Source organism: Osmerus eperlanus, chromosome 15 (assembly GCF_963692335.1).
Source record: "Osmerus eperlanus chromosome 15, fOsmEpe2.1, whole genome shotgun sequence".
Taxonomy (NCBI): Eukaryota; Metazoa; Chordata; class Actinopteri; order Osmeriformes; family Osmeridae; genus Osmerus; species Osmerus eperlanus.
In genome coordinates, this window is record NC_085032.1 from 10,428,648 (window position 1) to 10,441,833 (window position 13,186).

General features: G+C 45.6%; 1 protein-coding gene across 6 annotated transcripts in view; it reads left to right on the forward strand.

Annotated features, from left to right (window-relative positions):
- The first annotated feature begins 245 nt into the window (after window positions 1–245).
- neto1l (neuropilin (NRP) and tolloid (TLL)-like 1, like) overlaps window positions 246–13,186 on the forward strand; it is a 52,848-nt gene continuing 39,907 nt past the window's right edge. For 5 of the 6 annotated variants that reach the window (XM_062480051.1, XM_062480053.1, XM_062480050.1 and 2 more), the window contains exons 1-4: window positions 246–1,249; window positions 1,895–1,951; window positions 2,090–2,224; window positions 2,865–3,113. In XM_062480051.1, coding sequence (XP_062336035.1) covers window positions 1,222–1,249; window positions 1,895–1,951; window positions 2,090–2,224; window positions 2,865–3,113 — 469 coding nt within the window. In that variant the 5' untranslated portion in view covers window positions 246–1,221. Of the gene's footprint in view, window positions 1,250–1,894; window positions 1,952–2,089; window positions 2,225–2,864; window positions 3,114–13,186 lie in introns of those variants that run through there. The other variant, XM_062480054.1, reaches the window with a different exon arrangement.

The window sequence follows — 13,186 nt, forward strand, 5'->3', positions numbered from 1 at the left end:
TAATACAATTCAATTGCACTGATTCAAGGACCAAATTGCAATGGATTTACAGTAGCCTACATGGTCTGAGATAATACGATTTTACCCACAAACTGTTTGCTTATAGCCTACTCTTTATTTCGACCTCGACCCCGCCATGTTCGCGGGAAGGAGAGTTGCTTTTGATGCAGGTGCTTTCACTTAGATTGTTGATGGCTCGTTCTCTTGACATCTATCCAGTTCCGTCTGTTTTTTGTTTTGTTTGTTGGTTATTTGTTGTTTTTTTCATTTCCTATCTCAGACCGTTTTCTGCTTACCTTTTACATTCTCGCTTTGCCTCCCTCCGACTATGTTGGATTCTGCAGACTGCGGAGCATCTTAAAGCAACATTTGCATCTTCTACTTTTTACACTTTTTGCAGTCATATCGACGAAGTTGGACCTTTTAGTGAAAGAAAGTGTACACTTCTTTTGTAATTACTTGTGTTTTTTGTGTGTCATGATGTTGGTAAACTGAAAGAAGAAATGAACGAATGAATGAACGCAAGATCATCGGTTTTGTAGGGTGATACAATCCTTAACTCAGGTTCCAGAGACCAGTCAGGTACCAGAAGAGTATAAGATGCTCTTCAAACATCATTCATCGCTGAAGGAAATAGAGAAAAGGGGATGAGACAAGCACAGTTGTTCATGTTGCGAATATAGTCATTGATGTTGATGTTAGAGGGTATTTTTACGCATCGCAAATTAGAGATACAACCCAGAAAATGTGGTTAGGATGGTTTTATACGTTTCCGTAGGATTCTTTGTCTGTTAACAGGATTGAAGAGGAATAAACAAATCTGCCTTCTCTCAAAATCTTTTCATCGGAAGATTACAAAGGTGGAGCGACCAGGGAACGCTGATGACGGAACTATTAATCCTTTCAGTGCACCAGAAGCACCAAAGGGTATTGGAAACGTTTGGATGGAATTTGGGCGAATGTTTAGACCTGTACATGCGTTTACGTGAAACTGGTGACTAGAAGTTAAATTTTTTCAGTCTGGAATTACCTTTTTCCATCTCATTCAACAAATTATAAATGAGGGGAATACATTTGCCTTGTCGTTTTTAATGATGGGAATGTTATTGCGGATAGCTGTCAATTTCTAATTTTTCTTGAACCTCAATCGTTTCCTCTTGAAGTATTACCTGATCTAAATGGAATTAGTTGAGTCTGAAGCCCCTTGTGAAAGGAACAGACATGGTACATGGGCACAGCTTCCTTCACGGTAAGTCACAAGCTCTCGTCACTTCTTTTATCCAATAATTTACTGGTCGGAGCGTAAACTGCGTAGCCTACCTTATGAGGTGCCCAACATTCACCAAATGTAGTTACCTATAGGAGGCATGGACTGGAACTGATGTAGCTGTCGATATGATTGCTTTTTTCTAACCTAACGACGGGAATGTGTTTAGTTTCATACAAGATTAATAAACAAATCGATATCTTTGTTAATTGATTATAATTATTCTACATATGAACAATACATCGTTTTTTAAAGATGTATATTCGTTAGTTTACGTGAAGTCCATGGAGCGCAAATAAAATTGTAGGTGTTGAAGTTGGAATGAAGTTACATGTTGCACAGCCTCTAGTCTGCACTTTGATGAGGGCCACAATGAAATGCTCTGCAGTCTCAGTTTCAACTTCACTCAAATACCGGGGTTCGGATATGAATCAGAACATTAGTAATTTTACTCATTACCGTGTGAAATCTTGAATAACAGAATGTGTTTTCAGAGCAACGTCCACAAACATAATGTAGTGAATTCATTAAATTGAATTGAAATAAATTGAAAACTCCCTTTTGATAACAAATTGCTCAGGATTTGACAGGACAGTTCTACCAGCATTCATTTGTTTCTCATTGCAGTTGTTGCAAGTCTTCTCATTCTTGGGCTATCTGGGGCAACAAAAAGGGATTCAACAGGTAATATCTATCTATCTATCTATCTATCTATCTATCTATCTATGTGTCATATGTCTATTTATGTATCTGTCTGTCTGTACCCCTCTACCTACTTATGTATCTACCTAATAATAACCTTTTATGTACCTCTCTGTTCAGTGAAAAACAACTCTGGAGTCAAGCCCGCGGGACAATGTGGAACGTGGGTAAAAGAGCCAGAAGGAGGGCTGTTCACATCCCCCAATTATCCAAACAAATACCCCCCCGAAACAGAGTGTGTTTACATCATTGAAGGTAAACATCTCCTCCAATCTCATCCCTACATGTATTTCAGGCAGTGAAACATGCCATGTGGCACAAGATATCGTAGACTCACAGCTTCAAATGTGTCTTTTTGTCAGTATGCCCTAATGAAACTATGTGTTTGGGGGCAGGTTTCTCAAAATATTGAGGTTTGAAGGGGCTCTCCAGGTGCTTTCTCTCCTGTGAATAAAGAACACTTAAGAAAAAGATTTCTGTTCTGTAATGAAATCCTAGGGACTGGACCTCTGGGTTCATATGCTGATGTTTGGAAGATGACTGTAATAGAATTAGACAGCTAGTTGCAATTGCAGTCTGTTTATTTTGCGGACTGGGGTTTGATATTTGATTAATCAGTGGAGTAGATTAGGTTGTGGCTTAACAAGATTATCCAGATGAATACAGGAAATACCCACCATGGAGTGAATATTCGAGGACAGAAAACACTGTCATCAGTGGTTTGGCTAGAACTGTATTATCAGATCCAACATGCATGATGGGTAGACATTTATCAAGTTGATATCCATATAAACGATGAGCATCTAAACCAAGCTATAATTAGCAAATGATCACTTGGTGACTGAATAGACCATACTGCTCTTACAAATTTGTGTTTGTTATTTTGTGCCTCAAGCGCCTCCAAGGCAATGCATTGATCTGCATTTCGACGACAGCTACTCAATAGAATCCTCATGGGAATGTAAATTTGACAACATTGAGGTCAGAGATGGACCGTTCGGCTTCTCCCCGATCATGGGGCGTTATTGTGGTCAGCACAGCCCCCCCTTCATCAGGAGCAGTAGCCGATATCTCTGGATAAAATTTGTCTCGGATGGAGAACTGGAGGCGATGGGGTTTTCAGCCAACTACAACTTCACAGCAGGTGAGAATGCTCTATCATAATCCACAATGTGCTGTCTCATATAAATCTATGTCAAATAAGACAAGCTAAAGATGTTCCTCATGGCTATTACGAATCTGTGGTTATCCAAATGTACCCATTTTACAGCACCGTTGAGGTTTGCTGTTTCCTTTGTGGCAAACATTGTGGGACAAACCAGGTGTCAGTTGGGTAATTCTACATATTAATTGTTTGCCCACAAGGCAGAACACTGCCACATCTCAGATTAATGTTGCTAGATGTAGAATGGCATGGATATTGACAGCTTCTGATCAAGTCCCTCGGAAACCGTTCTGTTTACAGGCCCGAGTGTGACAGGCTAATCTGGATTGTTGAGCACAATCTTCGCAATTATTGCTACGCGTTAAATCTTGACTCCTAATTTCCATCACCTTTTGTCTTATTTCCCATTACTGAAGCCACATGAAGATTTATGATAACCCTTGCATAACCGTGATTTAATATTCATCTTGCTCACCCTTGGCTGGGTTTAATAACACTGTCAAGTTTTCGGTGTTTTTGAGGGTTTAAAGCCACACGGTCTGGCAGGAGTAGGAGGGTAGTTCTTAATTGCGGCAAAGAAGACCGTTTTGTCCATGATAATATTTCATTTTCCCCCCACTGTCTGTATAGGAGCATGAAATATGTGTTGTGGTCTATGTGTTTTACTTTCACCAAGTACAACACACAGTGTATACTAACTGAATTGACATCCATTTATTTCCTTGATGCGTAGTCCGCAACCTCAATTCAGTGACCCCAGAGCAGTTCTTGGGGAAAAGTACTTGACTGGGTGATAGGGTGGGAAGGGAGGGGGGAATGTGATTTCTGGTCTATGCATTCATAGCCATTTTGACTGTGTTGCCATGGACAACTGAAAGAGGTCTATAGAAAGAGGCTCAATACAGAATGATTGTAGAGAAATATACTATGTGATTATGTGTGTTGGGGAAAAAGGGGAGAGAGGAAAGATGGTTGTTTTCACATACATGGCATTATGATGGAGTACAACACTTCCTATATGGTTTCCCTACATTTCTCCAGGACATATTACTGCCAAGTTCAAACTGCTGTGCTCACAGACTCTCATCTCCAATTGCTGAGAGGGAGAGGAAGAGAGAGAGAGGGAGAGAGAAAGAGAGAGAGAGAGAGAGAGAGAGAGAGAGAGAGAGAGAGGGGTGCCCGAAAAAAAAACTTGTCCTCCACTGTCTTGATAAGAAATATCTGTGGCATATGATTTACATAATTAAAGGAGATAAAAGTCCTGAATTCACTCGCCATGATGCTCCAAAAATCTTGCAAGATATCAGAGTGCCTCACATCAGCCCTGCTGCAGCTAGCTTTAGCACATGCTAAATCAGCCGGGCGGCTCCGCATGAATGACAAGTATGGAGGAAAAGAGACCGGATGGAGGGGGGGACATGTGTGGCTTCTGCTCTGCTTTGTCAGTCATTAGGAAGAGATCCAGCACTTTGCGAAGTCTGTGTCTCTATGAGCTCTAGACCGTTTCTCCCCCTCTGTTGTGCCCAGTGCTGATGTCATTATGGCAGCTGGTGAAGCAAACAGCAGCTCGCTGAGATCTCCGTTTGACCTGAGTCATATTCTGTTTTCCATGTACACACACTGAGTGTGCAGGTGTGGTGTTTTACATGTACACACACTGAGTGTGCAGTTGTGGTGTTTTCCATGTACACACACTGAGTGTGCAGTTGTGGTGTTTTCCATGTACACACACTGAGTGTGCAGTTGTGGTGTTTTCCATGTACACACACTGAGTGTGAAGTTGTGGTGTTTTCCATGTACACACACTGAGTGTGCAGGTGTGGTGTTTTCCATGTACACACACTGAGTGTGAAGTTGTGGTGTTTTCAATGTACACACACTGAGTGTGCAGGTGTGGTGTTTTCCATGTACACACACTGAGTGTGCAAGTGTGGTGTTTTCCATGTACACACACTGAGTGTGCAGGTGTGGTGTTTTCCATGTACACACACTGAGTGTGCAGTTGTGGTGTTTTCCATGTACACACACTGAGTGTGCAGGTGTGGTGTTTTCCATGTACACACACTGAGTGTGCAGGTGTGGTGTTTTCCATGTACACACACTGAGTGTGCAGGTGTGGTGTTTTCCATGTACACACACTGAGTGTGCAGGTGTGGTGTTTTCCATGTAAACACACTGAGTGTGCAGGTGTGGTGTTTTCCATGTACACACACTGAGTGTGCAGTTGTGGTGTTTTCCATGTACACACACTGAGTGTGCAGGTGTGGTGTTTTCCATGTACACACACTGAGTGTGCAGGTGTGGTGTTTTCCATGTACACACACTGAGTGTGCAGGTGTGGTGTTTTCCATGTACACACACTGAGTGTGCAGGTGTGGTGTTTTCCATGTAAACACACTGAGTGTGCAGGTGTGGTGTTTTCCATGTACACACACTGAGTGTGCAGGTGTGGTGTTTTCCATGTTCACACACTGAGTGTGCAGTTGTGGTGTTTTCCATGTACACACACTGAGTGTGCAGTTGTGGTGTTTTCCATGTACACACACTGAGTGTGCAGTTGTGGTGTTTTCCATGTACACACACTGAGTGTGCAGGTGTGGTGTTTTCCTGCACTGTGATCTGTCAAGTGCATCGCAAAAGAGAGGCAAAAGAGAACAGTTGTTTGAAATGAACAGCACACTGACTGAAATGAAAATGTACTGACTGAAATTTACTGAGGACAGTCTAGAGAAGGTGGTCCACGACTTTACTCTTGGTCTAATGGTACTGTTGGATTTAGTAGTGACTTGTCAATAGGACATTTTGTAAATTTGGTTTGTAACAACAGGCTCAGCAGTGTCTAACTTCAGCATTCTTTCATCCCACAAGCACATTTCTTATCTTACTGTAGCAGGGCCACACAGCCCCTGTTGTCCTGTGACTTTCTTCAAGTGTCAGGAATCGATTTAGAATGACAGAAACGCCTGTTGAATTTAATCCAATCAGCACCAATAATGTTGTGTTTGATTAGCAAACCAGACAGAGCTGTGAGTACACTGATATAGAATGAATAATAACAATACAAATCCAGGTAGCCCAGCTAGCGATTCTTCCAGAAAGCAGAAATTCTGGATGAGTGATGCGTGTACCCTGTATCAGTGCCAGGAAACAACTGTCTGTCCCCCTTTATTCCTCATCGCTGCAAAACTCCAACACCAAGATTATAACAGGAAATGGCTCAGGTTCTTATCTTCGTCAAGGAGGATATCACTGCTTTTGTCCTTGGGGGCATGATCAGCAAAGGTGGCTGGCTGCTAAGGCTAGGGCTGGGGCTAGTTGGAATGCTGGTTCACTTCTTGAAACACAACTGTGTACGTGGTCTCCAGCCCCCCAGGCCCTCTGCTCCTCCAGCCCCCCAGGCCCTCTGCTCCTCCAGCCCCCCAGGCCCTCTGCTCCTCCAGCCCCCCAGGCCCTCTGCTCCTCCAGCCCCCCAGGCCCTCTGCACTAGTAGGGTAGATTAAGTGGTATTGGACGACAATCTCCGACTGGGTTAAGTAAAAGCTCTGGTGCTTCTGTCCCCCCTCACACTCTATTACTGTGATCACGGGGCTGTTTGAACACTTGGTTCCGGCCGGCAGTAAGGCTGAGGGAGCCTCTCCTGCAGCTGCTGTTCTGCAGGGAGTCATAAGGACAAGTAGCCCTGATCCCACTGCAGCTCAATTGTTTTTCCGGTGGAAAATACAATAAAAACCTCAGTTGGCCCTTTTAGGTTTCCCAACGGAAATCTTTTTTTGTGGCACTATGTCCGAGTTTGGGAATGAAATATAGATACGAACTGTAGGCACTCTGGGATGATTGAGGTGGGAGGTTTGTAGGACCATTGTGGAAACAAACAAACTAGGTGGAGATATGCCTGAGCTCAGATCTGATAGTCTGTAATAACATCATGAAATATGTGGTTTGGAGACTTATCTAGCTGTTTGTCTATCCAGTGTTGAGTTTAATGGGAATGGCTCCATAGCAACTGTCATACCAAGCAACACTTTTGTTATGGAGGTTTGGCTACGTTTGGTAAATAATTATTCATGGAATTGCTAATTATGCTAATAAATGATTTATATATATATATCTTACAAATAGTACAGAACCTTGTAACAGAGTGCACCTGACCAAGCCAAACTGAATTCAGTATCTCACTGTATACATTAGACATTAGTTGGTTAGATTGCTGAGCGGTTAGGGAATCGGGCTATTAATCAGAAGGTTGCCGGTTTGATTCCTGGTCATGCAACTGACGTTGTGTCCTTGGGTAAGGCATTCCCCCTGAGGCACCCTACTTGCCTCAGGGGGAATGTCCCTGTACTTACTGTAAGTCGCTCTGGATAAGAGCGTCTGCTAAATGACTAAATGTAAATGTACATTCAAAATGATGGGCTTTATTAACAGCTTGTGACTTTTCAACCAAATTCTCTATAAGTTTTTGCTGTGATGCAGAGGCCAGACCAGGGCTAATTAAGCTCTCATGTAGTTGTGTCTTTGATTGATTGAACCACTTAGACTTCAACCACTTTCTAAGTGGACTGAGAATGCTTCTGGATTGGATTCAGTCTAATGACATTTTGAGATGAGAGGGAGAATAGGAGGTATGGACCTATTCTGCAGGAGTCAAGTCCATGAGATTGGACTTGAATGGATTCAAACAGGAACATAGAAAATTGATGCACCGGACCCTCTGTGCCCTTTCACACAGTCAGCATCTCATTGAGAAGAATTGAAGTTCAGCTCTTCAACAGCTCCACAGCTTTTAAAAGTCCTTAAGTTCCTACACATTTAGATAGATCTGTTTGTTTTTTCTTACTCTGTACTTCTTCTCTCAGTGAACAAAGTTACCAGAAGACAGAAGTCATTGACATTCCCAAACTTGGTGAGGTAAGATGGGCATTTCTTGTCTTACTAACTGAGAGAGATGAAGACCGTGGTATAGTGGGAGCCTGTCTAAAGAGGCACATGGTGAGGCGAGGGGGGGCCACTTCCCTGGTGAGTCTGCTGACAGTCCACTACTATTCAGGCCAGGGAATAGCAGTGTAGCAAAGAGAGAGCAAGTTCATCTCTATCACCACTGCATGCAGTAACTAATGTAAATGAGTTGGTAAATCATTAAGGCATTTTGGTCTGCACTGCACGAGTCTTGGCTCCGACTCAATGTTGCTTTTCCTACAAAGGTGCATACTACATAGGCCAAGCTGTTCCACAAATGGCGAACGATATACTGTAATAAAGAGTCGGGATGTCAAATATGGTGCCAGGGTTTCCCGCAGCACTTTTCAGTTAAGGCGGCCGCCTAAGAAACACACGCCTGCCGCCTTAACTACGTTGTAAAATAAAAAAAAAGCCTGATGGTGCTCTAAGGGTTGTGAACGTGTACTGTGCATCTTCCGTGTATAAGACGCCAGCGTGTCTGCGTGTTGAGGAAGGACGGGGCGCCTTGAGGGAGCCTCGCCGTGGCCCAGGGACGCGCGCTGATACTCTGTACTTCAGATTACGCAGGACCCAAACTCCACACCCTTCCCCAGGAGAGGATGACGATGTAGCCAACATGATGTCCTCCGCATGCTAGGTACCTGAGGCTCTGGGACTTTCTTCCATTTGCAAGAGACCGCACCGCGCGGGAGGGCTGCCTCGCAGACGAGTACAGAAGAATGTGGACTAGGAGGATGGAGGGAGAGAGAGAGAGAGAGAGAGAGAGGGAGAGATAGAGAGAGGGAGGGAGAGAGGGAGGGAGGGAGGGAGAGAGAGAGAGAGAGAGAGAGAGAGAGAGAGAGAGAGAGAGAGAGAGAGAGAGAGAGAGGGGGGGGCAGACAGGGGGAGAGAGGAAAGAGTAAATACAAGACATCCATAGGGGGAGAGAACGAGAGATAAAGAGTTGGAACAAACACCATACATTATAAACCGTCTATATCTGTGTATAAAGAGAGAGAGAGAGGCCTGCCTGGGGCTCTGGTGATTCACATGAACTCCACGGACCTCTGTGAAGGGTGTACCCATCTCCCTTATGAGCAAAGTCACTCGCCATAAATCACAAACAGCAAAAATCATCATGCTAATGTTGTGCACTAATGCTCTTTCTCATTAGTGGCCCACTGTCCAGTAGTGGACATTTCTGGCTCTCCCCCCACCCCCCCTCTCCGCCCCCTCTGAGCCGGCTGCAGGGGCAGTGTCCTGCTTCACCCCCCCCCCCCCCCCTCTGTGCCGGCTGTGTCCTGTTTTTATGGCGCAGTTGCTCCTTCTCTGCACGAGCTTGTGCAGGTGCATGTCATCTTCACCAGCGTTATGCTGCTCTGTTGTGACAGACGATTTGGCACCAGGAGACAACGCATATCATCAGATGCAAGGGGTCTGAACTGTGTCGGCGTGTCTCTCTTATTCGTTTGACCGAAAGGCTCGTTGCTGAAATCCAAAAGCCTAGATAGAGGGACTGACTTCTGTTTCGGGAGTTTCCCATTCCAGATCTCTTCGTAACTCCCCACCCTCCTCTAGTGAGGGCGTTGTTCACCCACCAGTCTTATTGCAGGGGGACTGGGCTGTGTTGGTGACAGAGAGGACTGACAGTTGCTATACTGGGCCCTGTTGAAAACACTCCTTCTTATCCTCCCCCTGTGTTTTGGTGAGACGAGATGGATGAAGGGAGTTAGCATTACAGGCACACCTCCTACAGCTGGGAGAGGTGGACCGCAAGCGCTCTCTCTCTCTCTCTCTCTCTCTCTCTCTCTCTCTCTTCTCTCTCTCTCTCTCTCTTTCTCTCATATGACCAGTTTTCTTAGTCTCTCTCCTTCTATCGCTCTCCTTCTCTCTTGGTTTCTCTCTCTTTCCTGTGCGTCAATCTCTCTAAGTCCCTCTCGTTCTCTCCCTCACTCTTCCCCTGCCTTTTTTCTCTTATCTCCCTCCTCGCCTCTCCTCTCCTCCCAGCAGAGCGTAGGAGACCCTGTGTGCAGCACAGAATGTTCACAAGCTTATCACCATGGAGGCCTCACTCAAGTGAGCCCCAATCCTGGTTTCATCGCCCCTCGGAACTTAACTCCCCGTCCAGCAGCCAGCCTATAATTTACCTCCTTAGCCGTTCCTGTCCTCCCATAGCCAATTAACCCACAAATCAATCAACGGGGCCTGCTAGCCTAGCCGCTAGCCCTCCTCCAGCTTCTCGGCTGCTCCTCCTATCCTGCTACAGGGCTCTGGGAGTGTTGGCGTGGGTGGTTGGGGTGGAAGGGGCCTGCGCTGTCTGCTCAGTTAGGGGGGCCGGTATCTGCAGCCCTGTAAAACCACGGTGTGTTCCTGGTGGCGTGCACCTCCCTGCTGTTTCACTTCTGCATCCCTTTGGCTCCTCTCCCGTCCTCTGTGCTCCTCTCCTCTCGTCCGTGGACGCGCCAGGGAGGGGGGGGGCCCATTGTGCTCCTCTGCAGTCACATGCGCTGCGTTTGTACTCGGCGTCGTGCGATGCGCCTCTCACTGGAAAACGCCATAGGATTTTAGCAGTGTGTGTGTGTTTTCCCCCCCTTCTCCCTCCCCTCCTTCCTTCCCTCCTCTCTTTCTTCCTTCTCCTCCTGTCTCATAACAGACTTGCCCAGGGCCTTCTTTTTCATTAGTCCATGGCTGTGGAGGATCCTGCTCTGTCATGCTGTGAGGCTGACTCTCACCATTACGCTGCATTAGGCACCAATGAGATTCACCTGTGTGTTCTTCTTTCCTTCTCGCATTTAAACCTTTAGCCATCACTTTGTGTCTGAGTGAATAATGGCGAAATGGCGGTTCATGCCGTGTGAAGGTGAAGGCGTTCCTCGACCTCTCTCGTTCTCTACTTGTTCCTAGCATTTGGGGCTCGCCATGCTTGGATGTCTCTGCTTTGTTTATCTTCTGTGGGGTATTTCCACGGGGAGAGACTTCAGCTTGCTGAGGAGAGAATAATAAATGCCCATTTATTTGTTGGATCAGTTTTTTTTTTTTTTACCCCAAACAGAAAGGATGAAGCTTTGTGTTTAGAAGTTGGTCCTTGTGTTCTTCCTCTGTATCTAGTTGGCCGATTCCATCACTGCCAGGTGACTGCTGCCGACCTTGCATTGTTCTCAGAGAAAGCGTCCCTGATGAGAAGTAAAGCTCTATTGGAGTAGACGTAATATTTTGCTGCAAGGCTTTGTTGTGGACAACGATAGCACCACTTGCCCGCCACTATAATAGAAGGAAAAACCCAGACTGGATTATGGAGGGATTGGAAATTGCGAAACGCACATCATGCTATACAATGAGGTCGTTGAAAATCCTTTTATTACAGCGATTATGGTCTAGTGGTGTACGTTCACATCGATAAACACACCATAGACCCACTCGTCTAATGACACAGAGATGAGGTAATGGCTTATGAGATTGGAAAGGGTGGTCATGTGCCAGGGTTTAGGATTTGACACTACAGCAGTCGTTACTTTCTCAACATGCCACTAAAGCAGTGTATTCCATGGACCATGGAAAGATTCAAGGCAGTCTCTGCTCTATTGTCCAGAACTGATTCGAATGTTTAACACAGGGGCACTTTCTGAAAATTCCCTGTACTCTTGCCATGATCTTGTGTATCATAATAAAACTGTGTTTAGAACCTTTCCTATACTCAGGCCTGAACAGGGTTTCAGGAAAGATTGAGTGTGTCCTGTATCCTCAATCCTGGCTCGTTCATAGCCATGGTGGCAGTGTGCCCGGGCAGGTTAGGGCCCTGCTAAATATAACCTCCCGCAGGGCCACTGCCCATCTAACCCCACAGCCTCCCTGTGCCTGCTGCAGGCCTCAGCCTGAGTGAGGGATATCTACGGTACCCAGAGGGTCCATTACGAGCTCTGCCTGCTACTAAACGGCTCTTTCTTGAGGTGGTGGGGGGGGGGGGATTGAGTTGAATCCCTCGCATGTTGAACTTGGCTGTCCTGGACCTGTGTGATTCCATCATGTGAGGTCCCTCATCGAGGGGGATGTACTTTGTTTGAAATATACAGCTGGGTGTCGTCACATTTAAAAATAATTCCTCATCCGCTGTTTTCACACGCTCCTTTTGAGCGATGCCCGACTCCGTCTGGTTCCTGTTTGAGCACCGATCGGTCGGTGTTGACCATTGTGTGGAAGTGCGTGAGAGGAACCAGCCACGCTGCCGTTTGAAGGTTTTTTCTCAGTCAGGAGACGGTGCACGGCCGAGGTCCAGGAAGTCCATGAAGATTGGCCCCTCTCTCTTTCTTTTTCTCTCTCTGCGGGGGAGCTGACCTTCTCGCAAAGGAGAGTTCTGAGAGAGGAACCGGAAAAGTTGGGAGTCGATCATGTATGTTCATCTCTTTGCCGTCGTGCAAACAAGCACTAAAAAGGCTATTTAGCATCCCCTCTGGATTCTGTTATCCCCCTCTATGGAAACTGATAGAGGGAGAGATAAGTAGGGAGTGAAGCAAAAACGAAAGGGACAGGGAGATGCAGACATAGGTGTCTTACTGACAGATATAAAACATTTGAAAACATTCTTGTGTACAGTATATGGGAATGTGTTTGTGTGTGTGTGTCTGTGAGTGAGTGAGAGACAGAGAGCGGGGAGCAGTGTGTGTATGGGAGGAAGAGAGGGGGGAGTGGGGGAGATGGGGCCAGAGAGAGAGGAGGCAGAGTGAGTGAGAGAGGCAGATAACAGCTCCAGCCTGCTGTATGCTTCCCCAAGGCTGTGGCACTATCTGAATATTCATTGAGCTCTGAGACTGGCTTTCCCGTCTGCGTTTGTTAAAGGATAACTATCAGTTTTCGCCATGTGGCCTCAAATGTACTTCTATGGTTTCAAGCACAAAAACACATACACACACACACACACACACACTCACTCACACACGCAAACACACACTTATACAGAGGAAGTTCAAATTGTTGTTCCAATGCTGTGTTCAGCTGCAATACCAGTATACTGTGTCTGGTATGTATAGATTTCACTGTACAAATTTTAAGCCTCAAGTTGTCTTGATAAATATTGGTGGCTGCATTTTAGAGCTTTCCCGTATCTGGATTTGACGAAT